The sequence below is a fragment of the Phodopus roborovskii genome, unplaced genomic scaffold (genome assembly GCF_943737965.1).
Source record: "Phodopus roborovskii unplaced genomic scaffold, PHOROB, whole genome shotgun sequence".
Taxonomy (NCBI): domain Eukaryota; kingdom Metazoa; phylum Chordata; class Mammalia; order Rodentia; family Cricetidae; genus Phodopus; species Phodopus roborovskii.
In genome coordinates, this window is record NW_026126619.1 from 6494442 (window position 1) to 6521860 (window position 27419).

General features: G+C 35.8%; 1 protein-coding gene across 1 annotated transcript in view; it reads right to left on the minus strand.

Annotated features, from left to right (window-relative positions):
* Nav3 (neuron navigator 3) overlaps positions 1–27419 on the minus strand; it is a 281130-nt gene that overhangs the window by 163023 nt on the left and 90688 nt on the right. Inside the window, exons 4-6 of the mRNA XM_051206388.1 lie at positions 19051–19123; positions 16130–16313; positions 1742–1810 (exon numbers count right to left, since the gene is read on the minus strand). Coding sequence (XP_051062345.1) covers positions 1742–1810; positions 16130–16313; positions 19051–19123 — 326 coding nt within the window. The remainder of the gene's footprint in view (positions 1–1741; positions 1811–16129; positions 16314–19050; positions 19124–27419) is intronic.

Below are 27419 nucleotides of genomic sequence, written 5' to 3' on the forward strand. Positions count from 1 at the left end.
TTAAATAGTTTTTTCATAACTGTTAAATGTCCAAATTGCACGTCAGATTTGAACACAGCTCTACTGTACTATCTGATTTCATAAAACAATACCCTCCCAAAATAAACAAAACTTTTATAATACTGGAACTGCAAAATGCAATGGGCATCAGGAAAATACAAATACAAAAACTGCATTGATGCTAGAGACGGTTAAGACTTTCACATTTTTACTGCAATTTAGAGTTCAAACACATGTGGCTAATAAATAGTCTCTCCAGCTCTTCTGCTAGTTTGAGGTTGTGTCATATACAAGATTAGAATCTTTTCCAAATGGTTCCAGCTTTTCATTTTTTTTCTCAGGCAGCTACACAAGGGGTTGTCACTACAACATCATAAGCACAGACACTAGGAGGTTACAAAACCAATGACTAGAGATAGAAGTCTATTAATTAATTGGACCAAATGTCCCAATCCCAATAAATATGAGAGCAATTTCTGTAGACATAACCATAGACTTTGAAATCCATTCCAAACTTGTGCGTAAACATTTTGTCCTCAAGCTTGCCCTGTTTGCAATGAAACTTGACCCACTTCTAGAAGGCAATTAAGATGCATTTTAATCTTTACTGTGACCCATGAAGTTAAGTGATCTTCAGTCCTCAGAAGAACAAATTAAAACAAATTAAAAGATACATTTGCTCTTCTCATTACCCTAATTTGACAGGCAGCCAGAGCCTCCAGATCACTCATCATAGCAACAAAAGGGGAAATGAGATGGAGAAAAAGAGAGATAGAAAGACTGGGTGACAGAAAAGTTCCATTAGGACAAAGCACGTAGAAAATGTCACATATGCCCACGTCTTTGCCGGAGTCAGGAAGGTGCTCACTGGTCAACTTTCCTCACATATAGTAATTTATGTCGTTTGTGTAACTTTAATCAAGTTTAAACTTGTTTCTCTCCAAAGTAAGTTTTACTACTGTGGAAATTCATGATTTTCTTTTGTTTCAGTTTTTAAAGGGCACGGGAAATGCACTAATGTCATTGAGCCTTCAGAATTAACCGCGATGGCAAAGCATTGGGCATCTTGATTCATGTCTGAAGCAATGACTAACATATCAACTGGTAGCTCCTCAGGGGAGGGCAGTACTCACAGCAGCACATATCAGAGTCCAAACAGCTGACTTGAATCATCATTATTCCTTTATCGACAATATGAGCAAAGATAAAGCTCTTCCAGTATTTTATATATCATTGTTTTGTAAAAAGCATAAATACATATTTATCTTGAAATACATATGTTAACAAACCACAAAGTTTAAGTTACTCTGTGTAGAATATCATCCTAGGTTAATTTCCCCACCATAAATCGTCCAACCCAATTCTGCTCTTAAAGTGTACAAGAGGTAACTAACACAGGCCAATTTCATTAGTTAAAAATCTTGTGGTATAACTCTGAGGCCAAAGGACTTTCAAGGTCACATTTTCCTCACTTACACTAAGTTCTGGACACAGCTTAGCCCACCATATCACTGTGCACCACTAAATCACAATCATAGCCAGACCTCTAAACCCATTTAATCAGCTAACATGCTCATCCCAAAGTCTCCATGTGGAAATCCACTTGGGAGAAGTGGGTGCATGAAAGTGAGTACTTTTCAAAGTATGTCATGCTTTGGAAAATAAAAAGTGGTTGCACAGAGTATCACTGGCATTTATTTGAACATCACTAACAAACAATAGATTAGAGACGTGAACTGACCTAGTAGGCTTTTTCTGACTGGTTGCAATTCCACTGTGATTACACTGAGCTGCATATCTGGCTGTCAGACTGGATGAGGAGAAACAGAGAAATTGAATTAAAGGGATTCTTTGGACACGGAAAGAAAGTGCAAACTTACAAGAAAGTTATGAGCTAATGAAATGCAATTGAAACACACAAACATATATAAAGAACAAATTAATCAGAAAATTATGATAATGCAACATATATGCCGCGAGTTTTGATAATGGATGCCCTACAAAATAACGCAGCACACTGCTTAAAGCAAAAATGCAATATTGCTAACTTTAAAGTTATGTTGTGAGATGTTAGACACTATAGGTATTTAAATATTTAATAATATTATATTATCTTATAGAACCTTAATCTTTAACTGACCATGAAAACATTAAATAAACTAAAAGTTTCATTTGTAAGATTCCTTTCTTCAGAACAGAAAAAAACAAAATGAGAGTTTGGTCAACTCTAATTCATTCTTTTAAACCAAATATTTTGAAAAGGAATTTATTAAAAACATGTATGAGTTTATGACTCTTACATTATTCTGGATACCTAGTAATGTACAATGTTTAAAAGTTCACAATAAAATATTGTTTAAAGAATGCTGTGTACCACAAATTAAAATTAAGTTCTAGTAAAACCCCAAATCCTTAAAAACATCTGATAATTCCTGAACATTCTTGAGTTAGTTTAACAATTTATATAATGGAATGTGTGTGTGTGTGTGTGTGTGTGTGTGTGTGTGTGTGTGTGTGTGTGTGTGTAGACTGATTGATTTATGCCATAGCATGATATCAGATACCAGAAGGTAATTCTGGGATTTGTTCTCATTTGTCACCTTAGGTCTTTTAACATATAAACTAGTGCCTTTAACCACTAATCCATCCCACTAAACCCACAACCATTTTATTTTTTAAATCAAATACTTTGCTCAAAGAACTATAAGAAACGATTACTTAACCCAAGCAATACTTCATCCACAAAAATACAAATTTTTACCTTAAATTGATGACTGTGTTGTTAAAAGTTGAAGAGACAATGTTTAGGGAAAAAAAAACTGGACTCAATAGATCCAAGTGTCTGATGACACAAACCATGGTAGGCAAGGGGAGAGCCATAGTGTCTACCTCTAGACTTTGTGCTATGAACAATAAATATACTCTCATAGGGAGTGACACTATTAGGACATTTAGGACATGTGGCTCTGTTGGAGTGAGTATGGCCTTGTTGGAGGAAGTGTGTCATGGAAGGGGTGGGATTTGACATTTCCTGTGCTCCATATACTGCTCAGTGTCTCAGTTGACTTCCTGTTGCCTGTAAGATGTAGGTCTCTCAGCTACTCCTCCAGCACCATGGCTGCCTGCTTGCTGCCCTGCTCCCTGTCATGATAATGGACTGAACCGCTGAAACTGTAAGTAGGCCAACACAATTTAATGTTTTCCTTTATAAGAACTGTCGTGGTCATAGTGTCTCTTCACAGAAATAGAAACCGTAACTAAGACAACCACCTACTCCTTCTGTCTATTTCATCATCTGTTAAATGAGGTCGATAACTTTATGTATAACAACTTTTTTTTTTGAGAATTTAATTACACATGACTAAGACAAATAGATCTTATAAAAACTGAAATGAACACATAACTGAACTCAGATTTACAACTGAAGAATTCCTGACCAGTCTAAAATTCTCATGAACCCTATAAAACATGACATTCTTTACTTCTCAAAAATGACTGCCTCTCTTTGGTCCCTCATCTTCCCAAAAGCATTTACTTTGTTGTATATAGGTCACTTTTGTTGCAATAGTATCCACACTCATGAGTTCACAAGTACGGTCCTTTCTGATCAATATCTGATACTTCAACTATGGTTTGCAGTCTCTAAAGTCACCCTGCCTTCCAATATTATAGGGCATTATTTACTCTTCTTAAATCCTGAAGTGAGCAATGTGAAACCCCAAAGGACTTGGCCCTACAATGACTCAGCAGATGCTGCTTCAAGAGGTACCTAAGAATCACCATTCCCAAAGTAACTCTTAAACTATACATAATCCAACAGTGCCATAACTTCAGATATTATATTTTGTTTTATGCTGTAGAGATTAAATGAAAATATTTTGATAAGTCATAAAATAAAGTATATTTATAAAACACTATATTTCAACAAGTTTTATACAAGTAGTTTAACGGTCTAGGATTAAATACTTCAAAAGACGAGGCATTCCTTGACAAAGCAATTTGCTTTTTACGGGTTAAAATAAAAACTGTTCTAGTGCAAAATGTATAAAAGGATATTCTCCCTGTTAGATTTCCTTATCATTATTGTTTGTGACTTCTAGAGTTCTGTGCTGAGTTCTCTGATTTGTTTTCATTCTTTCCTTAAGTAAACTCTTCCTCTTCGTTCATCTCATTTAACAAAACATTATTAAATTAATGTTTCCCGATCTGCTTATTAGCCTGGCTTCTCTCCAGATCTAGAGTACAAATGTAGACACCAACACCTAGAAGACCCAATAAAAGCCTCCAAAGGCTAACGCTGCACTTTTTTTTTTTTTTTTTTAAATCTCTTTCTGCTTCCTCTTTCCCTTTATTGGTCCCATTCTCATGTAATCACTTTCCCTATTAAAATGTATCATCGACCAAGTACTCAACAAAAATAGAATTGTAGTCTACCCCTGTCACCAGGGCTGACTTGCTGACTTTCAATGTTATAAATAGCCTCATTTCTCTACTACAAAAAAAAAAAAAAAAAAAAAAAAACTCCCAGAGCAATTTTCTCCATTGTTCAAGAAAAAGTCTCAGCTTCTTAGATGTAGGATTCCGAAGAACCATAAAATGATATCTGCCCTACTTCTCCAGTCTTAACTGTCATCATACCCTGGGCCAATTTCAAAGTGGAACAATTCCTTGACATCCCTTACATTGAGAAAAGCCCTAGACGTAGCCATTGCAACTTATGGTGCTAGTGAGAGAAAACGAGTTCTTTTTATGGATGTGGCTTCTGAAAGCCTGCACAGTTCAGTAGATAGTCTTACAAGCATGCATTTAAATGGGAAGGCAGCACTAAGTAGATTCAGCAGAATTAAAAAACAAACAACAGAAGAGCAGATGACATTGGTAGGTGAAAGTAATCAAAGGGGGTTATAGAAAGATTTGAAGACAGGATGGGAGGGGATTTGATCAAACATGTTATATGCATATAAGAAACTCTCATACAGTTGAAACAGATATTCATAATCAAGATTTAAGGATCATTTTAAAACCAAGATTCTTCCTGTACTATAGAAGATATCTCCTACGAGGACCTATGCAAACTCCTGTAAAATGATACCTGACAAACTAACAGCTTGGAGAAAGACAGAATAGCTTCAGCAATCACGTCTTCTGCATCATCAAGCAATCTAGTTTCCTTCAAAATCCGCACAAGACCTTTTGCTAAGATCTGCACTTCCAGAATATGTGCTGACATACTATGGACACATGCTCAAATTTTGCTAAGAATTCACCAACCCATGAATGAATCAGAAACCTAGCTTTTGTCACACAATTCTCTTTTTAGTAGCTGAGTGTCTGAAATAGTGTCCTCATGGCATTTGAGACAGCTTACAGTGATAACTTAGGCCACCAGCTGGCTATGAACATGCATTATAACTTTAGCTTTAACTGTAATTTCTGCAGACCATTATGGATGTCACTTGCACAACCTGCTTTTGTGAGATCTCAAGATAGTAACTAAGGAGAGAGATGACTGGATAAGCTATTGCAGCTTCAAGCCTCTTGCTATTTTTGGAGCATCCAACTTCAAGATAATGGAAGCTCAGGAAAAGAGGCTAGTATTTCTCTCTGTGTGTCATCATAAATCACATTTCTGCAGTGTTTTCTCTCATACTCAGCATTTAGAAATTTCTCTGCTGTTTTGTAGCTCTTTTTAAAATTTTCATCTATAATCTTCATCACATAGTAAAATTACATCTTAATATATAGAGACCTTAGTTTCAAAAGTTTGTTAAAGTACAACCACCTTAAAAACAAACTAAACTCTAGAAATGGACTAAACTAATTTTCTAACTCAAGAAATTAAATTAATTTTGACAAAGAACTCACAGGTTAGTTAAAAAAATAAAAAAGGAATAAAAAGTATTTCTAGAGACTTAAAGCAGTAGTCAGAACAGAGTGTGTTTACAAACGATTAATCTATTTGTTCACGAAAATAACCCTTTATTATCATATTTATAAAATAGTAATTCAAATAAATTTCTCTAAAACACATAGGCAGTCTCTTAAAATATTCTTTGAGTTTTTATCCTTGGGATATTTCCAGTTTATTGTGAAGTTATATATGACCGTCAACACCTGTGAGTTTATACAATTAAATGATAGCTGAGTTTCAAAGCATTTTTCATAGTATGTGTCTCAGCCTTAGGGGAAGAAAAGGCTAGCGTAAAATACAGCATATAATACAAAGATGTTAATCTGGAAGCATTTAGAACCAAACAGTGGGCAACACAAGAAGCAAAAATATGGAGAGGAGAACATGAAGAGGAAAACTCTAAACTAAGGCTTTGTAATAGGGATAGATGATTACGTTCTCAATGGCCTTGTGTCGGTTGTTAAAGGTTTATCCCCTAAACTGGATTCTATATTCACCCACCAGGTCTCTGATTCCAGCTTGATTTTTTTCATATTTAGTTAATGATAGGAGCATGGTGCAATAGTCACAGAGGTAGGATTGTTGTAATTTTACAGGCAGCTGTAATTTTCATTTTAAGTGGGTAAGTTGAAATTTTGAGGAAAACCTGTACGTTACAAAACTGATTACCATGCAATATATTTATAAAATATAACAGCACCAGTAAAGTAATCAAGTCTATATGTTTATGCTCTATTTGAAAACTAATAAAGTATAATCAAATCCAAATTTCTAATATATGGGGAAATGTTTATAAAATATATTAGCCGGACATTAAAACTTCCCATGGCAAACTTTTAAAAAAGGGATAAATCACACACGTATTCCCCTAGTTATAGTTCTACAATAATACACATTTACCCTTTACAGAGTGATTGAGATCCAGTAACAGTTGCTCATACCTACAATCCCAGCATTGCGAAGATAGGGGCCTCAGCTACTTGAGTGTAAGACTAGGCTAGATTTTATGAGAGCATGTCTCAAACACACATACACAAACAGACATACTGAAAGGTCCTTGAAAGGTCAGTGTATAGAGGAAAATTACACTTTTTGATTCCCTATCAAAACATAGTTAAACGACTGTGATTTTGTGAAACAAAATTCTTAGAACCAAGAATGATTGCCCTAATACCTTCTGAGCTTTAAAGATATTCATTATTTTTTGTTCCTCTAAAATGATGCCATCTGATAAAAAATAAAATAAAACAAGAATGGGTTAAATTCGTAACTTCAAAGAAAATAGACAGAAGCCACAAGCCACCAATGAGCAAGCGATATTGAAACAGATTTCGAAGAACCAAAAGGAGTAGGGGAATGGTGATGAAAAATGCTGGCATGGAAGGATTCTTTTGCAGGTTTGAACGGGTCTAACCAAATGATTTGAAAATGAACTCTGGCCAATAGTCAAAGTTGCCTGCCACTTTATGCTCAAACCTGAACTAACAGCAACAGTCTACAGAGACTTTAAAAAATAGCTTGACATAGAAGAGCCATAGTCTTAATTCTGAGTATAATTTTGAGACATGTACGTTTAATGGACACATATTAGGATGGTTTCACCTTGCAAATCAATTTATGCAAGGAATATGCAAGAATAATTTACAATACAGATATTCATCTTGTGAACAATGACAGCGAAACAAAAAAACGTACAACAACCAAACAGAATGGGCTGGATGAGGGAAAACTGAGCAGAAATACTCGATTATGTGTTTTATGTGATGGGAAGATAAAGGATACTGGGATTATTCTGGAGAAGAGAAAAAGACGTTGCTTTATTACATAAACTTCATTATATAAAAGATAACCAATGGAAGAGCTACAGGAATAAAATATAATGGCACTAGTGTCCTTCCTTTCCTGTAGCTTAATTAATAATTCAACCATGGACTTCACTGATATCACAGTCAACTGTCTTCTTGGGTCACTCTGCACTTCTTGTCCTTCTGGCCTGCAAAGTTCCAAGCAGTAGAATTCCTGCTGACATATTTTGTAAATGAAGCTCCAAGGCACATTTCCTGGATTCTACTTTTAAGATTAGTCTCTGTGAAACTCTGCAGAGTTAAACTGATGTATCTACTTCCAGTTTCCTTCCCTGGAAAGTAAGGTCACTGTCTGTGTGACACGGTTGACATGGGGACTTGGTGATGGAACATAGGCATACACTGTAAGAAAGGTAACTCAACATTGGGGGAGTGTGCCTCTATGATATCCATCATTGTTTCCATTCTTCTTAGAATGTTTTCTTCACTTTCTAGGATACCAAGCTCCCCTGGTTTGAGTCCTATTTTGTAATCCGACTCTCTGGTTTCATCTTTGTGGTCCTACTATGTCTGATCTCTATAAACAATGGTGAGCTCCTGACCCAGGGCCTTAGTTTCGTCACCCAAACATAACTTTTGGTGATTTGCTGCATTTAGAGTTTCATACCTATATACTTTGTCTCCATAATGTATATCTATAAACTGCATTTGCTTCATAAACTCCATTCTCCCAATCCCAATGTCCTTACAGACATTTCAAAACTGATATTTGGGTCAGTGGATTAACTTCTTTCTTTCTACCAAACCCACTTCTCCTGATGCATTTTCATTTCAATACAAAGGACACTTTTGCACAGCAACTGCCAACAGTTCTAGAGCATCCTTTCTAATTACCCATTCCACTGCAAATCTGTCAACTTAGTCTACTGACTCTTCCCTCAAAGCACATTTTGAATTCAACTTTCTGACCCCACCTCTCATGCCAATACAGGTGCTCTCCATGAATCAGCTATCACCACTCCTTTACACTCAAGGCAACAAACAAATCACGCCTACATCCCCACCTCTGTTCCCATGTCTTTTCATGGCACACAACAGCTTCCCCTGCACTAGGGAGCAAAAGCCAAAATCCTAACTCTGGTGGTAGAGTCAGCTGGCTTCCTGTGAATTATATTCTGCACTCTTACTACTTCCTTTCCCCAGATCCAGCATTCTCCTCTCAAAATGAATCTGACAGTACTCTGAGACAGCCAAACAGAAAGTTCTCTACTAGGTCAGAGTCATCATTTGTCGATGTCTTCCCTGAGTATCTTTATTTAATTTGTAAATCATGACTCTTGCATGTTAATTTCCCCTGTGCCAGCTTATTTTTCTTCACCCATGAAATGATTACTACATATTTTGTTTATTATTAGAATGTGGTCCTCAAGATAAAAAAACTTTTATTTTTTTTAAAAAAAAATCTGTTTTATTCTATGCCACATTGTCAATATCTCCATGATTATTTGAGAAATATGGGAGGCTTAATATATCCCTATTAGGAAAATTAACTGTAAGATGGCCAACTGTGAATTTAAAGAGAATAAAAATAAATTGAAATTCAAGGTAGAATAATAATAAATTCATGGTAGAAAATATTTTATTAACTATAAAGGATCCATTACTAAAATATTTAAATAAGTGTGTAGTTCTACTGAGTATGGAAAGAAGTGAATATTTTTTTCTTCATAATTAAAGAGATACCATTACTTGGAAATAGTTTTACGAGTTTAGTAACATTTAAAAGTAGAATTGACTTGATTGACTAGAGGATGTGTTATAAGTAGGGAGAGGGGGTGCAGAGTTGAGACTCGTAATGTCTTAGGTAAACCAATGTACTAGATGATGCGTGCGATATGATGTTGAAGTGGCAGAAGGAAGTGAAATGGAGAATTTGGTGCTTATGTGCTAGGTGCTGTATGTGTCTGTTCTACAACCCGATCTAACATGAGAGGTGACATCACCGCTCAGCAGCAGCTTATTCTCTCTCTCATGTCAATCCACTAGCAACCGCTGAAACTCACATGGGCACAGTCTTTATAGCCATAACTATAGAAATGTCTTCGCAGCTACACAAGTGTCAGGGGTATTCTAGTCTTTAAATACAGAACAGATGCATAAACACAAAACACACGTATTGTATTAGATACTTGCATGAATGTGTGCGCATGTGCTTATACACATGGTATGCGTGCATGTGTATGAGTGCGTGTACACACACACATACCACCTGCCCTTCCCATACATTCACTCACTCACACGCATGTGTGTTAATGTTTGCTTTTAATATTAACACCATCTATATCAATCTTCTTGGTTTCCCAATGCCATAAAAGAAACATGTCCCTTCATTTATATGTGCTTCTGGATAAAAAGATCATACTTTTGTTTTCTTAAGATTCATAAAATTCCCTACTTGTTTTCATTTTCTTAAAACTTTGAGTCCTTGACTTAAGAAAGAACACATGATAGACCACAACACAGAACTGAGCAAAGTAACTAATTGAAGCCAGGATCCCGAGGGCTTAAATTACCAAAGCATCTCTGTCATCTTAAATTAAAGCTCCTTATACACATTTCAGGATTTATAACACCAGGACAAAGAACTGAAAAGCATCCCAGATTTGGAATACATCTCCCTGAAGGAAATGATGGTTCCTGCAAGAGAAGCTCTGAGAGGTAAATATCCTCAAAAGACACTCAGAACAATGTGTGTGGCAAAGGGTCATGGAGTCCTAGGGGTCACCCAGGGAACTCAGAGGACATGCTCAGGGGTTCTGTCAATCAACCTGTGAGTTCTAGTTCTGTAAGAGCAACTTCATTCACATGGAAAGTAGATGTCTTTGTTATTGGCTCTCCAAATATAAAATGCAGAAGAGCAGCTGACCACCTGGGGATAATAACCCATGTCTCAAAATAGTTGCTTTTCTACCTAAAAAGAGTTAGGATGGTAACCTCACCTTTACTGCATTATCCAAGTACTTATTTCCTTAACTCTACCTCTAGGGCTTTTTTTTTTTTTAATTTAGTTCTATAAAGTATTATTCATTTGTTCATGTGATTTAATGTGTGAGGTGGAGAAAGTCAATAGCAACTGAAAGTAGGGTTGGAAGTTATCTGATCATTTCTAATAGCAATTTTTAAAGAAAAAAAATAATCTCCTCTTTGTTGGTTTTTACCCTTTGGTAAACAAAACCTTATCTTTCCTGTATACTGTCATCTTAAAAACTCATATGAACTAGATTTGTATATTTTATTACCTTCTTGAATACTGTATCTTACCAGATATTCTCCAGGAAACTCATCCATTCATTACATTGGTATTGCTGGTGGGATTCATGGGCTGAGCAATGAATGAAGGTCCTCTAGAAAAACTTGACAGAGCTCGTAACTGCAGAGCCATCTCTCCAGCCCCAAGGGTGGTATTTTTGTTTGATTAGTCATGCTATCAACATCTTTATTAGTCTCTAATTGAAGCTGAATAAATTCACTGTGCTATTAATTGTAAATTAGCTGTGTCCTTTCTGAATACTTGGTCTGTTATCTCATTTGGCTCTTCTAAGCAAAACATAACACAGAAGAAAGGGGTGATAGTCATGAATGGGTTTCAGCTGTCAGTGACTTCACAAAGCAGAACTTCATTCATGCGGCCTATTTATTTTTTACAGTTCTACAGATGGTAACAATCTTAGAAAGCTGTATATCATATTCTGAATGCAGAAGTCACATGCAGAATCGGAAAAGGAACTATGGACACAGGCAGCAATGATTACCATAAACGACACGAAAAAAGATTAATCTTGAATCTATACAGTAGAAGCAAAGCTTTCCATACACCTGGATAAGCTCTGATTATTCTAACTGCCATATTGAGACTAATCATAGCTGGATGTTAAGAGTAACTCAAAAATATATTTTAATTATTGTATTACACTAAACTGATGGATTTATAAAAATTTAATTTTAAAGATTTCAAAATTGTAACTATAAATCTTTCTCATTGCTTCCCTTTCTGTTTGCACTTTAAATTGACACATAGTAGCAGTACACTTGTGGGGTACAGTGTGAGCTTTCTGTACTTGCACACATTTCAAGATGGTGGGATTAGGGTGAATGGCATGGTTACCACATTAGACATAAATAATGTTTGTGCTATGAACATGGAAAATCCTCTCTACTACATACTTTGAATTATTCAATCAGTTGTAAATCAGTTACCCTGTGAGCTATGAAGCATTAGAAATTATTACTCCTGCTTATCTGTACCCTCCATCATTATTCACTCACTTTCCAATTCCCTCTGAATTCCTAGTATAATCAACATTTCTCAACTTCTTGAAATTAACTGTCATATCTTTATATACTAACAAGAACCCATGGCAACTGTCATTCTGTGCATTTATAGGTGTAAATATAATGCTTTCCTACATAAACTGGAAAGAGAAATAATATAGATTTCTTGTTATGTTTCATTAAAACTTACTCTGATAATACTTCCTCTAGTAGTGACAAAAATAGGGGAAAAAATCTGTCATTCTATTTACTTTTTGAATGGTAGCATGAGAAGTAATGAACGGTGAGTGTAGACAAATTTTAAGTTAGAAAGTGGTCAGAATTTTGACAAAAGAAAAGTAATGTGAAGATCAATTCTGAGCAGGGATGGGTAGACTGTAATATTTAAAGGGTGGTCAAAGTATCGTCTAGTGTTTTAGCCAAGTCATACCACAGAGAAACATTATCTGAGCAAAAGCGGCTTGCTAATGTAGACTAAGCATCTAATACTGAGGATCATTTGCAAGATGCAGGCCAAGGCATGTTCAGTATTATGTACATACACATATAACTTCCTACACAATATTTTGTCATCACATTTTATCTTCTTTAGCAAGTAAGGAGACCAAAGCACAGGGATGTTATAATGGGCTGCTGAGTGTCACCTATCATGAGTAACTGGAATCACAAGGGTAACAGGTCTCCCAGTATATCTCTGAAGGCTTACTCAGTCTCAGTGCATGTATGTAAGGGATCACCTTTTTGGAGGTTAATTTTGTAGGAAGTCCCATCTTAACTGTGGGTGGGACAAATCCCTGGAAGAGATGCTAAACTGTGTCAAATGCAAATAATGCACCAAGCATTGGCATGCATCACTCATTCCTGGTTGTAAATAGTATGCGAGCAGTTGCCTTGAGCTACTTAACTTCCCTGCTATGCTGGAACTAAGTTCAGATTGGGATCCAAAACAAGCCCTTGATGGAGGATGTCCTTTCTTTTAAGTTATTTTTGTCTAGGTTTGTTATCATAATAATAGAAAAATAACTAATAGAGAGTTAGTTAGATTTCATAATTTGGAATGAGTGAACTTGGAATCCAATTTCATTTCTAATTTTAGAGGTGAGCTCTTAACAATTAAATCTTGAGGTGTCTGCCTAAGTAAGAGATGTTTAAATTATGAAAAAAAAACCTTAAATCATTTTCAAAATGGGAAAAAAAATTCTTAATGCATCCTGTGGAGAGATATACAATTATAATGATTTTAAGTAAAGAACAGAAAAGCAAAAAGCACTTGCTCATTGAAGTGCATGAATGTGGCCTATGAAATTTCTATTAGTCTACAAAGAAAAAGAATTTTGCTAACTATTCAGAATACATTAAATTTTCATTTAAACCATGCAGTTAGAAAGGACTTTGAAATAAATGCAATGGTATCATGATGTGACGGTAGTTTTTTCTATAATAATTATCATGATTTTAACAGGAAGATATTATATTGCTTTCTTATATATGTTAGTACTATGGGCTTTGGACAAATGCTTAACAAACATATTTGTTACATATATTATAGCTTATAAACGTTACATCCATATAAATAGAAATAAGTATGATGACTGAAGCACTGTATTTTTCAAAATGTGTAAGAAATCATTGACAAATTGACATTGAACACCAATCTATCTGGGTCATGGATGCCACACTTAGGAAGGCAGGCACAATAAAAATTTATTAAATTAAGTATCAATTTATAAACTGTGAGGCTCCATAGCTTCAGAATGTACACAGTTCACTGAGATGTATAGATTTGGGGCTGGTTCATTTTGGTGCATGTTTTGTTTTTGATCCAATTACTTGACAATAAAGTTTTAATAAAAACTAAATAAATCCAATATGGTACAACAAAAACAAAAAAGTTTATCCAGGCTTAAATGAAAAGTACAGAATGAATACTTTTTACTAAACCCCTGCAATAATAAATAATTTACCTCTTCCCCAAAGGGTATGAGTAGAGCCAATTTATATTTAAATATAACATATAATGCAAAACATCCATGCATATCCACCAAGAAGCAGAAGAAAAGAGACATGTATCCCAAAAAAGGAAATAATATCAAGGAATTCTGGGCAACAAATTCTGCATCACAGACATAAGGACAGTAAGAACAAAGTCAGGGAAAACCTGACAAACGACATTTCGACACTTCCAGAGTCAGTCTGCTTTGTACAAAGTCACTTTATTTAGATTACTCTTTGACAACTACTATTCTTGCCCCTTGTTCACTCAAATGGCTTACATTGGTCTCTAGGAAGTATCTCTGTTGTCTCTAATAAGAACCAACATCTTGGCAACTGTATAAAAATGAACTAGCAATAAATAAATGAGATTTTCCTCTCCCCTCTTTTTTCTTCTGAAGAAAATCCAGGAACGTATAGTATCATGTCTCATTTGATTTTGTTTCGTGTTCCCCTTCAGTTTCCACTGAAATGCAAAAATTTCACTAGACATCATAGAAAGCCAAGGTGTGCTTAATGAAAAAAACATTATTCATACGACTGAATGCAGGACAATGAAATCCATCCTCATTATTACATGAATGAGGAGGTAAATGGCATTTTGGTAAAACTAGACTTTTTCATCATTCACAAATCAACTGTGAATCAAAGCACCTTACAAAGAGATTTGAGTTTACATACACAGGACAGTGGGTCCACAGAAAAGCTGGCTGGAATTTCTGGAGTCAAGCAAGTGACATTAGGGAGGGATTGGTAACTGAAAATAGTCTTGATATTTTAAATTATTTTCTGTTAAATACTGAGCTGTGAACATGAAATCAAGGAAAGTTTAAGTTGAGTAATATTAGATTTCAAAGAGAAAATATAAATAGTTATGTGTTACATATATTTCTGTACATATATTTAAACAAAGCTGGTATTTTTACATTTTTCAAATATTATAATTTGAGAACTAGCACTATTTATTTAACAAAATATTATTCCTATTTTTACACCAGAACAAATTAACCCGCTTATCTTTCTTCAGGAACAAAGCTAATGGTCGACATGAAAATTGTTAGCTGAAATTGTATTTGTTGGCCACTTTCCGATGTTTCAAAACATGGTGACCTACAGTTCTATTAGCTCATTAGACATTGACCAGCATGTTGCATTCATATTATTTGGGAGATGTGATTCAAGACCATGATCAGTTAGCTTTAAGTGAAGAATATAACCCTTCATGATCTTTTTATCCTCCCCAAATCTTAAGCTTTATTTATTTTTATGGCCTGCAGAGGCCAAAGGCCATTAGATCCCTGGAAATAGAGTTACAGGTGTTATAGGCTGCCTGTTATAGGTGCCGGGAACTGAACCTGGTCCATTTACAAACAGGCTCCTAACCACTGAACTCTCTCCAGCCCCATCTTAAACAATCTTGATGTTCATTCAGTCCACTGAACACTTCTACAACTTTGAAGGAGGTTTTCTAGACAAGAGGGTGTTTCCTGTTCCTCCTGCGAGGCTGCCTTTATAGATTTCATTTGCCTAGTCAGCTCTCCCAATCACATAGGCTGTACCTGCAAGGACCAAAGCTCAAGCTACACAAAAACATACATGTACACACACACACACACACACACACACACACACACACACACACAGATACATACACAACACATAATCTTAAATGCAGTGTGTTCTCAAATACTCAGAAGTACTAAGTAATGATCTTTGACTTTTGAAAGATTTAATCAATACAAACTATCAGTTAAACGTAACTATACCTCAGGATCCAGGATTCAAAAGACACATGGTAAGTACTAAAGTATTTGACTGGAGGTAGAAACCACACGACTTTGCTTTCACTGGGGACACCTTGCGTGGCTAGACATATAACCGGCACCATTAGAAAATGAGCAACAGTGTGCATCCTAAACATATGACAGATCCAAAGAGAAGGAGTCTGAGCCTTTCTTTCACAAGTCACATATCTGGGTCACACGAAAATAAAAGCACGTAAAGATAAGTTAAGCTCATAATAGCCTAGAAAGTCAAACTTTTGTCTGAACAAACTCATGTTAAATGCATCCCCTGACCCCTTCCTTACCTAGACTGCATATCTTGCTGGGTTTTGACCTGACTGGCTTCTGACTGAGGAGCAGTGTGGGTCACTCGCTGTTGAAGTTCCACCAGGGATTGGTAATACTGCTGTTGATGGTGCTGTTGCTGCTTGTATCGAGACAAACTGAAAAACAGTCCTAGAATGGCTTTTAAGTTTCCATTTCTTATTTCTGTATCAAATGGAAAAAAAAAAGTAAAACATGGTCACATAAATTGAATCACTTTTCCTGTATGACTAAAAGTCTAGATGTAATCCTCTTAAACCAGATCTTTGAGGATAACAATACAAGTTGCCCCCTCCATAGTCTCAGTTAGTTATAAATTTCTCAACTCTGCCAACATTATTACAAAGCGGCTTGTGATATCACAGAGAGTTAAGGGGGCAAAGGGAACAAATCCAACTAAACAAAAGTGCTCTAAGGGTTGTGGTTTTCCTTATTCTTGGAAGAGGATGTGTTCGCGGCCTTGGGGTAATGATTTTATTTTGCACATTGCTTTCTCCCCAAAGGCACATAGCAGTTGCCCACATAGACTTGGCTATGGAGAAATGAAACTACTTAAACATCCGTCGTCCTGTACTCACAAATACTGGTGCCATGTTATGTCTCATTAAATCAATTGGGTTTACAGCAATGTACATTCTTTCCAAATCATCATGTGCCAGCCTAGACACATATTTGGATGTATGCATTTAACTTTCAAATATGCACATATGCCTCCAAGAGAATATATCATATCATTATTTCTGTTTACTTCATGCTGTATATTACCAAATAACAACATGCATACATAACACTAAGGGATTTATTTCATGCATATCATCTTAAACAAGTAGGATTCCTTTATGAGATTTTTTTCCAATGTGGCATAATAAAATCAAGTACTTAAATTCAGCTATAACACAAAGCTACTCTTTAATATATACTTATGTATAAACTTGAAACTTTCATACAAGTACACAAAGTATTTTGAGCACATTACATTCACTCTCCCCTTCCAACTGTTCTCATACAACACCATGCCCCGTTCCTGTTCTCAAGTTATAACCCAATAACCAGGAGAAGTGATGTAAAGCCTGATAATACTCCATGTGTGGTCATATTTTAAAGTTTGCTGTTGGTCACTAAATTCTTGCCAGAGGGGTCATGTTCCCTTCTGGAGTTTAGGTACACTAACAAGCTCCGAGTATTTTTCCTCGCTGATGACTTTTATGCTAACCCTGACTATGTAGTATAGTTGAATCCCACAAGGGGGATGGGTACTTTTTTTTCTACCTCAGGCATCCCTTATAATTTCCATGATCTAGGAGAGTCATTTTTATCATTGATACTACAGTGTGAAAATAATGATTTTTCTTCCTGTAAACTTAAGCGATCTTGTTCACAAGTTTTTTCTATTAGGCTTATTATATGTATGCCTAATTTAGAATGTATCTTTTATCAATGCATGTGCTTTTTAAAAATGAGACAAAATCAGTTTTTTTATTAATAAAATTACTTTGTGATATGCTAGAGATATAACATGAACCATGGAAATATTTCTTGCTTGCTTTTGGCCACTTACCTAGCAAAATATAGACACGGTGAAATTTTATTCACTAGTACCAAAACTAGTAGCTAAAATCTAATATTAGCCTGTTAGCCACTGAATATGTAATTGAATTATACATCACAGTGTAAGTTTCATGCTAATAAAAACTTAGTGAAAAACTAAAATATGAAGAAAGCTGAAAAAATAAAGCAATTCTATTAACATCTTTTATACTACAGAAACATATTTTTTATTTTTATTCTGGTGACACCAAGATTTAAAAGCTTAAAACTGTTCAATACTTGCAATTTCAGGGGCAGAAAATGTTTTCAAAGCAAATTAGTTTCAGAAAAAGTTCAAGTATTTTTCAGTATCTGTCATAAGACTGAAGATGCCATTAGCTTCCAAACTATTGTCACGGGTGCAGATCTGAAAGGACTATTTCAGTTTCTTGTGGTTGACTTTTTATGAACTGTTTTGGAAAATTTTATAAATGTTTCCTAATAACACATTAAAATCACCCCTTTCTAAGCTGTTTCACTAATAATATAGTGAGATATAAACTTTTATTTTCACGTGTTAATAAATATGACACATAAGATTAAAGGGGAGCAGATGGAGGGAAAGAAATACATGGCAACGATGGATGATGGGGGAAGGTCGCAGGAAACATCATTTTCATTTCAGAAACATCATTTCATTTTTAATTATGGTAGAGGCTATGCTAGATTTGGTGATTTTGAAAATGTCACCTTTATTTGCAGAAGAGAGAGACTTGAGAATGGAAATAAATGACAGAACCAGTTCAATTTTTTTCTGTGTTGACATGCTGCAACTTAGTATAATTTAATTTTTACTTAAATGTCAATCTGACCTATAATGATCTCAAAATATTCACAAACAGTACTTATTGATATTGGTGGTCTAAGCATATAAGAGCTCATTGTCACTTACATACACTCACACATATTTGACTGGCATTACTATCTTGGTCATCATGAAGGCATTACTGGCAAACTATTTGAACATGAATTATACTATTTACTTGCATTCATATCCATGCTTTACCAGGACTGATATAATCTCCTATCCATCTAAGAACTTAAAAATCTCTATATTAGCTATTAGCAATAATATGTAAGTGCTATATTGATTCATCTCCATCCTATATGTTGACATAAAGAACAATACTAGAAAATACAAAACTAAATAATTAAAACACATAGTAGCACTACGCTACATCATGTTTGTTTTATGCATGTATGAATTTCTGTCATTAACTAAGGAGACTGGCATGGCAACACTACAGCTCTAACATTATGTAAAATTCTCTCAGAAATGTTTGATTCCATTGGTAATAACTGTATAGTTTCTTACCTTCAGCCGACAGGCCTTGGACATTTACTCCTCGGGCTGCTAGAAAACTAAGGCAGACCTCAACATTTTCAATCTGCAACATGAAAAGTAGTGAAAAGGCCACTTAGAGAATTACTCTTCAGTAAGCACATGAGCGAGAATGAAACAAGTTAAAAAAAAAAAAAAGAATTAGTTTTTACAATCGTTTCATTCTAGAAAGAGTTACCAGAGTTTCGCTAGAGTTATCTTGGCTGAATACAGAGTGACCATAAAGCTTCGATTGTCCCCTTTGGTATTTGCAAACAATTGATAAAGGCACAATCAAGAATGGCATTCTTGCATCATAGCAACCCACCTATGTATCATAAAACTAGATCTGTATTTTACGATTAAGTCTCAATGAAAACATCCATCTGAGATGAGATCGCAGCCTGGCAATTACTAGAATATTAGCATGTGGGATAGTGAATTCAGTGGTATTTGTTAAGATTCCAGAAACTGGATAAAAAAGGAGAGCTAGTATATGAAATAAATGAGACTTCTTTTTAACTGTAAACCACAGAAAACCTTTCTTTCAAAAGCTGTGTTTGCATTCTGACAGTTGAGGAAGCCCGTGATTAAATGTAAGCACAATCCTTCCTATTTTCAAAGGGCAATGTGCATGACTTTAAGTAGTCATTTTAATATGACAGCTTGTAACCATTTAAAGTGGGGGAGGGGCACTCAATCTACCAGGCAAGAGATTGATCTCAATGTTGGTCACTTAATCATACAGGCAAGTCATCTAAGACAACTGTTTAAAGATAAATCCAGTTGATTGTGTTTTTTTTATAATATTCTAAGAAGTGGTAAATGATAAGTTAAAGAAAATATTAAAGTTAATAACTAGGCAAGGCATTAAAACCTGTCTTATTTACTTTTCATCAAAAGCTACACAGGACTCATGAAGAGGCCATATCCTCTTATGCTCAGCATCACAAGAAGGCTGCCCCTGAAAATAACAATATATCCAATAATCCATCTATCCAAATGGGCATGTTATATTCTTTCTTAAATATGACCTGTGCAAAATGGACTCTAAGTCAAGGCTTCCAATGAGCTATTTTCTTGGCCAAGGTATACACATTTGCTTTCAGGAAAAAAAAAATTACACTGATAGAAATTAGTGAAATTGCTTTGTTGTTAAAATAATAGAGCCGAGAAAAACTGACCAAAGTGTAACCTAATATATTTCTTTCTACCATCAATACCTGAGCCTTCAGGAAGGGTATGATGCTGAACCTTACATCGGAATTTTTCCCATGCTGCTTTGCTTTTAGAAAGAGATGAAATAAGAAACAAAGGACTAGGAGAGACAGACCAGTGGCTTTCAGTACACACATGAAGACTAAGTTCAAGTCTTCAGGGATCTAGTAAGAAGTTGGATGTGATCCAACTCCAGAGAGACCATCTCAGTAAGGAGGTGAGTGAGAGATCAGGGTACCAGATAGTCTCCTCTTTTTAGTTTAATTGCTGTCATCAAGACATACTTGATGAGATGTCATAATCATGCATTCTTATTTACTTAGGGGTTGTTAGTACAGTGTATGTGTGTTATGTGTGTGTGTGTGGGGGGCTTTTCAAAATGATTTATTTTTCATTGTAGGTATGTGGGTATCTATCTGTGTGAGGGCAAGTGCAGGTACCCACAGAAGCCAGAGGCATCAGATTCCCTTGAAGTTAAAGTTGTAGGCAGTTGGTAGCCACCTAACAGTGATGCTGGGAATTGAACTCTGGCCTTCTGTAAGAAGAAAATAAGGCAAAATTTCAAATCCAACTTTTTTATATTTATGAATAAGATAGATAAAGTGAAAAAAAGTGTGAATCGGTGGTCTTTTAATCCAAAGTGTATATGTCATACTTATAAAAAAATCATAATTATCCCCTATACCAGACTCCAGAAAAAAAATAAATCAACAAGTTAGTATGTGTGGGTATCAGTAGGTTTTTAGAGTGTAACTCATAATCTAAATCTAACCTTTTCTTTTCTTTTTTTTTTCTTTTTGCAGACAAAGCAGCAGACATCCAGAGCTATCCCAGAGATAAGCAATTGCAACAAAAGGGCAAGAGAACGTTATGTGATGCTCAAATGGTGTGAACTAAAGACAGCAAAGGAAAACAATAGAAAGCAGAAACCATAATGGCTGTGAACATTAGACTGGGATAGCCCAAAGATACTGGGATGATGGAAGTGTGTTCTTTTGACATAAATAATTAACTGAGGCATGTGTACATGTGTAAATCAACTGGCTAAGTATCCAATGCTACAGTAGTCTATGTATCATTGAAGCATCTACATTTCTCTTAGAGTACTTTAAACATTTTTCTAGAGTGTTTTATCTCAACTTGAAAATAAGGACAAGTTATTGGTCTCTGTAATAGGAGTATTACAAATAAATTCATTCTGAGTTTCATGACTGCCATATTCCTCATCTGATGCAATTAGAGGTTCCAGGTACAGCTGATGGATAACCACTCCAAAGACTTGAACTTTCCAACACTGTGGTAGCACTTTTATTTAAGTCCTTTCTTCTTTAAGTGACTTACCTGTTACTGGTATGAAATGCCTACTTTGCCTCTTTCATGTGTTAAATTTCATCATTGCTAAGCAACTTGGAAGATTCTGACAGCATATGGAAAATAAACTCAAAGTTCCTAAGTTCTGTATTCAATAAATGTACTCAGAAGTATCAAAACATACCAGTAAGCTGAGCACTGAAGCTTTTGGATCCTCTCCAAACATTTAATGGTATCAAAACACCTAAACTAAGACATTCCAGTAGGAAGTAATTAAAAATGTGTGTGTGTGTGTGTGTGTGTGTGTGTGTGTGTGTGTGTGTGTGTGTGTGTGTACATGGTTGCAGATATATGCAGAGGACAGAAGAGGCCATCGATCCTTTGGAACTGCATTTACAGGTGGTTGTGAAGCACCTAACATGGGTGTTAAAAATTAAACTCAGATCCTGTATAAGAACAGCAACAATCTCAGAGCTGGAGAGATCGCTCAGAGGTTAAGAACACTGGCTGCTCTTTCAGAGGTCCTGAGTTCAATTCCCAACAACCACATGGTGGCTCACAACCATTTATAGTGGGATCTGGAGCTCTCTTCTGGCATAAAGTCCATAGAGCACTCATACACATAAATCTTTTTAAAAAGTGAGGTCTATTAACCATTGGTCATTTTTATACAAACATTTCCTATTTGTATAATATTATAGCATATTTGGGCACTACCACTTAGGTTCATATTATACAAAACTGGGTCATTCATTCATTAAGTGCTTAAGAAAGAACCACTGTCCTGAAGTATTTTAAAGATCACTGACTAATTTCCAATAATTTCATGTATTCTCATAAAATAACAGAGACTCAGTTTGTAAAACATTAATAACTGATGGGCTCATAGTTATACATTTATGTTGATCCTTAAGAACTTATTAAACATGTACTGTGTTTCAAAGGAGGAAAGGGAGGGATCAAATTTTCTCTTTCCATTTAGAGGAAACTAGAAACAGTTAAAAATATATTTATACCTCTGATAATTTTAATTATGGGCTAATGTATTCTAGATATAAACACAACATTCATATTACAAATAGTTACAGTTATTGATTGCAGTGTTGGATAATCAACTCATAACAAAAACATTACACTTAACTCATACACCTGGCTACATGATTTACAGACCTTCTGTGTTACAACAAAACTGGTCTAACCAATTTGCATCTGGTTATTGAACCTTTCACAACATTCACAGAGTTAGGATTTATGTCCTCATAGGTTTCTTTCATACTTAAGAATATTTGGTGAAAACTACCCTTGAACATTAAATGACTGAAGGTGATTAATATTAGCCTTAAAACTCTCATTTAAATCTTAGCCATGGTACAGGATTTTAACACCACGTGACTAATTCATCTACAACTATTCACTATTTATTATGAGCAAAGAGCTCTGTGGGATGCTGAAAGAGCATACAAATGAATTACAAGGTCTTTGGTTTTGTGAGCCTATAAAATAGCTTCTGAGACAGTAAAGATTCATACATCACTATAACACAAGACACTGTATGCTAAATTCCAGCAGAGACATATAAATAACACTGTATGCCACTGGAGAGGATGGAGTCATCAATTTCCACTACAGATTTGAGAGATAATTTGGATTCTGATAAGACTAGAAAAGCAGCAGAGGGTGGAATGGGGCCTGTCAATAAGACTACCACTTGGAAACCTATTCATGGGTAGTTAAAGAGAATTTAAGGACACCTCACTCTATGCAGGGTCATGTTCAGAGGCTATAGTCACCTGGCTCTGAAAGGTCCACTCTGCCCTTTGACTCAAAAATCACTGCAACAGGAAGAGACAGAGAACCACAGTCCAAGATACTGGGATGAAATATCTGAAGTCATTTATCCCCAAGATGCACATCCTAGTCAGGGTATGTGTGAAGTAGACTCCTATTGTGAAAAACTCAAGCCAGCCCTCTGTGGAGGGACAGTCTTGGGTGATGTCCTAGGATTTATTATTCTATTATTATTATTAACTTTACTTTGTGATAGGAACATTCTATGTACTCTAGAATGGTTTTGAACTCTTGACCCTTCTGCCTTGGTATTGTAGGCATGTGCTGCTATGCCTGGCATCTGTTATGCTTCTGTTTCCCATGATGAAGTATAACCATACAAATTAAATGATAGCTAAATAAAGTAATCATTGCCATCAAAATAGTATTCTAATATATTTAAATAATTTGATTTCAGCCAAAAGATTTAACTGAATACAAACTTACATAGAGAAATAAAGTAAAATACAGCAATTATTTTGCTTTAGTTAAACATTATGTGGTAGATAATTTCATTCAATACTTAAAAATTGTCTATTTTTTTAAGCTCAAGGAGATGTTATTGGGGTTTGAAAGAAAAAGCTATCCTGGAGCAGGCAAACTGTAAATGTTAGAGGATACCCAGAGGGAGGTGAATGGAGGAAAGTAATCACTCTGAGATTGTACATGGCAGAGAAGCAGCCATATGTTGGAAGGGGTCTTCAGAGAAAGAGTGAGGAAGCCCAAAATGGTGGGAAAGCATTATTAATGACAGACATAGAAATAATAAGATGAAACGGTGGCTTTTCTGTATACATCAGAGAAGCAGGCAGACTTTGAAGAGGCCTGGTTTTGGTCCCATGGAGCACTATGTATGCAAGCAGGGATTCTGGGAGGAAATGCACACTATCCCACTGAAGAGCTGAGTGTCCTACCTACCTCTTTGGCATAGGTTACCACCAACTCCAATCAGGTCAGAGAGTCTGTTCTCCTGACTTTACCGTAATGTGCCTTTATTATTACTATTATCACAGCTCCCCAAAGAGGCAACCCTACGATCATTGAGAAGCCAGATTGTGGATCAGAGCTCTCAAGCATGACTCCTATTCATAGAGACAATTCCAAGTACTGAAAATATATTTTTAAACTTTTATTGTTGGTTGTTTTGACAATTTCATATACATATAATATGTATGTATGTATGTATTATTATTATTATTATCATTACACCATCTCTATTGAGCTTCTTCCTCCATTCAACCCCATCTTGATTCAGGACTTGAAAAAAAAGGCCCTATTTTTATAAATGACAAGTCATTCCAATATAAAATGGTGACCATTAAGAGAGACATGGACTCTTAAAATGAAGCCAGAAGTCGATTTTCAGTCAGATGCCCAAAGGACGAAGAGACAATGAATTCTGAAACCTATCTAAAATTGTTACAAAGGGGCCCTCTCCGAAAGGGGCCGTTTTTATATCATTACAATGAGAGAAGTGCTGGACCACGGACTGAACTGACACGATAGAAACAGCCTACAGTTTTCACCTCCACATTCTGCTGCTTAAAAAGAAGCCTGCTTGGCCCCCAAGCAGGCCAGCGAGGATCAGCTAATTGAGGAGCCTGTGGTATGAGGTGAACCCATGCACGAAGCTAGATGTCAGCAGGTCACAGTTAGGAAACATGTGGGACCACAGGACTCAAGTTCGCAATAGCCCGGGATCCAGAAAACAGAACTGCTACTGTGTCTTTCTCCACAGCCCCTATGTACTCGAGAGTGTGAAAAGCCCAAGAAGGTGGACAGATTTTGAATCTACTTGAAGACTCCACTGAGGAGAGGAGACTGGGGAAAATGGGGTCAGGAGGTTGGGAATCATGGAGTCCACTGCAATTTGGAGTCAGGAGAAGAGGACACAAAAATAAATGTGACCCTCCAAGCCCTGGTGAGGGTCAATGCCGATCTTAAAGCTTCATCGAATGATGTGGTTTTGGAGGAGTGAAGTATCTATTTTACATAATTTTACTGATAAATGGTAAGAAAATCTTCACAAATCAATTTTACCTATGACCGAGTCTTTGAACAATAATTATAACATGTTTCATCATTTACAACCTAGGTATAATACTCTAGGTTCACAACGTGTTTCATGAGAAAGGAGAAATATCCGAACATCCTAAATTTGTATGCTAAGTAAGTATGGAAGCAAGAGGAACAGACTGAATGCTACTTCCCAATTTTCTCCACCCTGGACTTGTCAGAGCTAGCAAAGGGAGTAAGTTGAAAAGCAATTTTAAGCACCTAGCTATTTACTGTAGATAGATTTCCCCCCCCCCATTTTGTCTTCTCCACAACGGTGGGTAAGATTAACTTTTTTTGCCCATATACACAAAGCTTAGTGAGACTGCTTGCATTCTGTATGAATGATCAATAAATTATACAGCCAGAAATGAAATGCATACCCAGCAACCTATAGTGAAGCTGACCTTTGTCTCACACTGTCCTGTCTACCTTAATGTAGATATTGTAAGTGAGCTATTTCTACCCCTGGCTAAAACTGTCTATACCACTGGCACATGGTTAAGACATTGCCAAGCACAAAAGTATTGTGTAATAGATGTTTAGTGAATGTAGTACATAAAGACAGAATAGTATGCAAAGTCCCCTTGCCCCATGTATTTTGTAAGTTTACAAGGCTGAAATACCTGCAAATTGTTGCCTAAGTACCTAATTCTTTTGTGTACATACAGAGTCCAAAACAAGGTGTGGCCACAATCCATGGAATTCCAGCAGGGGACCCAAAGCCAGAAACGACACAGAATGGAATTCTGCTCTGCTCTTTTATAGATACACAGATCAAATGGCATCTTGATTCTGGCCTGTTGATGACTACTTAGATTACAGCCTCCAGGTCTGGGACCAAATTTCAATGCTTTTAACTCACTGAGTTGGTGATAATTTGGTACAACAACAGTTCCAGGAGGTAATTCAGTCACCTGAAGAGGAAATCAATAGAAATCACACCTTCTTCAAAGGAGTGCATCTGAGACAATGTGAGCAGCTCCTTTCCAAGCCTCCCCTTCTAAAGCTGTGACTTTTGAAAAAAACAGTTATTCAGAAAGAGAACAAAAGTTTAATCACGTGCCTGCCACTGAGCTGTGAGGCTCCCATTGCTTCCTGCTTCCAAATTTGCAGGGCAAGGTAGGGAAAATTGCAAGCTACCTCCATCTGTCTCTTGTCTGTATTCCTTTCCTTCTTTTGCTTTTCGGTATTTAGTTTTTAATTGCTCCACAGTTAGATACAAGAGATGGTAGGCACTCTTGGTAGGCACTATAGTGAAGTGCATAAATGCTTTACAGTCCAATAAATCTAGTTTTCCTTTGGGCATTGCAATGAACATGTTATTAGAAACCAAGTTATGTTTACCATCAAAGTCTCAGATTCCTGATGTATGAAGTGGTCATAAAGACGTATTGATTTCCTTCCTCAAATGTTATGTGAGGATAAAAAATGAGTTTAGAACTGTATGGTAGGTACTAGGCATGTGGGTGTATATATATGTATATGTGTGTGTGTGTATATACAAACATAAACATCTACCGATACTAGAAATAGAGAGGCATTCATTTCTGTTCATATATATATATATATATGTATATATAGACGTATATGTTTATATATATACACACACACATATATATATATATATATACATATATATCACCTATGATACAAGTATGTGCATTTTTGTAGTGTATGTGTCTATATGTTGATAAATGTAGACATGGGTATTGAAAATTCACAAGGATTCTACCAAACAAACTTCTTTTTGTTCAAAATCACTTTAACTGACTTGGTAGAGAATAATAATTGTCAAAAGTTAACATTTGTTTTCAGACACAAATGGCATCAAATCATGATCGTTATGAACTATAATGGGCAGAATCAAATATCACAGCATTCTAAAGCTGCGCTTGTACTCACTGACCTGAGAGTTTAGCATTTTAAATAGGTTCTTCCTTTTCAGTTTG